General features: G+C 43.4%; 1 protein-coding gene across 1 annotated transcript; it reads right to left on the bottom strand.

Moving 5' to 3' along the window:
• Positions 1–194: 194 nt before the first annotated feature.
• LOC103728365 (filamin-B-like) lies at positions 195–880 on the bottom strand (the record flags this gene model as incomplete). The annotated part of the gene is made up of 2 exons (XM_008826411.3): positions 687–880; positions 195–373 (listed from the first exon to the last, which is right to left on the bottom strand). Coding segments are annotated over exons 1-2 (370 nt in total), but the record flags the coding sequence as incomplete, so codon positions are not given.
• Between the last annotated feature and the right edge of the window lie 296 nt (positions 881–1176).

Below are 1176 nucleotides of genomic sequence, written 5' to 3'. Positions count from 1 at the left end.
TTTTCCTTATGGTTTCAGTCTGAATAGCAGTGGTTCTCAATCAGGGGTGATTTTTTTGTCCACAAAAAGTTCTAACATCTGTGGGAAGAGTCTCTCTTTGTAGCTGCCACAACCAACCAACTATGCTTTCTACTGAAAAGCGATAAGCAGAACCAAATCTGTTTTTGTGCAACATCAGTTTTTTTCGGGACTACCACCTGAGGATCGCTTACCAGGGACATGGACTCCTCCGTATGTGATGTTGACCTCATAATCCCCTGGAGCAAAGGGAATGTACTCAGCACTGCAGCTGCCATCTTTGTTGTCTCTGCAGTTTATCTTCGACTCTGATGGCCCCTCCACAGTTATGCCAAGCCCACCAATTCCTGCCCCTCTGGAAAGAGTCAGAGAGAGAACTACGATGTGAACAGTCCACACTAGTCTGCTTACTGCCAGAATTCACTTAAAATCCCTTCAGAAACCACCCCAGTTAGCCATAATGATTCAACAAATGCAACATCTCTCTGAAGTTTGATATATACAGTCTTGATCTCTCCTTTCCATGTTTATCCTTTAATTGTTTTTCATTCTGTAGCTCAGGCTGGCCCCAGACTCACACTTGCCTTACTTTGCTTCCCTGTGACTACAGGTATGTGCTACCATCGTGGCTTATAAAACTTAAAAAAATAAATAAATCAGATAATTACCTGGTAACTACAGTGAAGACGTTGGATTTGTTGGTAAAGGCCTCTTTCAGTCCAGGACCTTGGGCATGGACCCGAGATGGCTGGCAGCCTTCAGTTACAGCCACTTTGAAGGGACTGTTTGGGATGGGCACATCATCGTACATCACCTCTACTACGTGGAAACCTGTCCCAAGACACAAACAGAAACACATGTTTCTGTACAAGTGACTTTCTTATGGGAAATGTCACTACTTCAGGGTTTTACCCAGCAATTTGCAGAGAGCACATTTTGAAGTGCTGTGTTGTTATTCGAAAAGAGCACATTAAGAAAATAGAAAGACAGATCAGTGTTTCAGAGAGCTTACTGCTCTTGCAGAGGACCCCAGTTTGGTACCCAGCACCCACATGGGGCAGCTTATAACTGCCTTCTTCTGGCCTCTGTGGGTACCTGCGTGCATGTGTACAGACACATACACAATTTAAAAATAAAAATAAATCATTAAAACAAAAC

Source organism: Nannospalax galili, unplaced genomic scaffold (assembly GCF_000622305.1).
Source record: "Nannospalax galili isolate Female #2095 unplaced genomic scaffold, S.galili_v1.0 C48748111, whole genome shotgun sequence".
Classification (NCBI taxonomy): domain Eukaryota; kingdom Metazoa; phylum Chordata; class Mammalia; order Rodentia; family Spalacidae; genus Nannospalax; species Nannospalax galili.
Note: the sequence above shows the minus strand (reverse complement) of the source record. Positions and strands in the feature narration are given on the sequence as shown.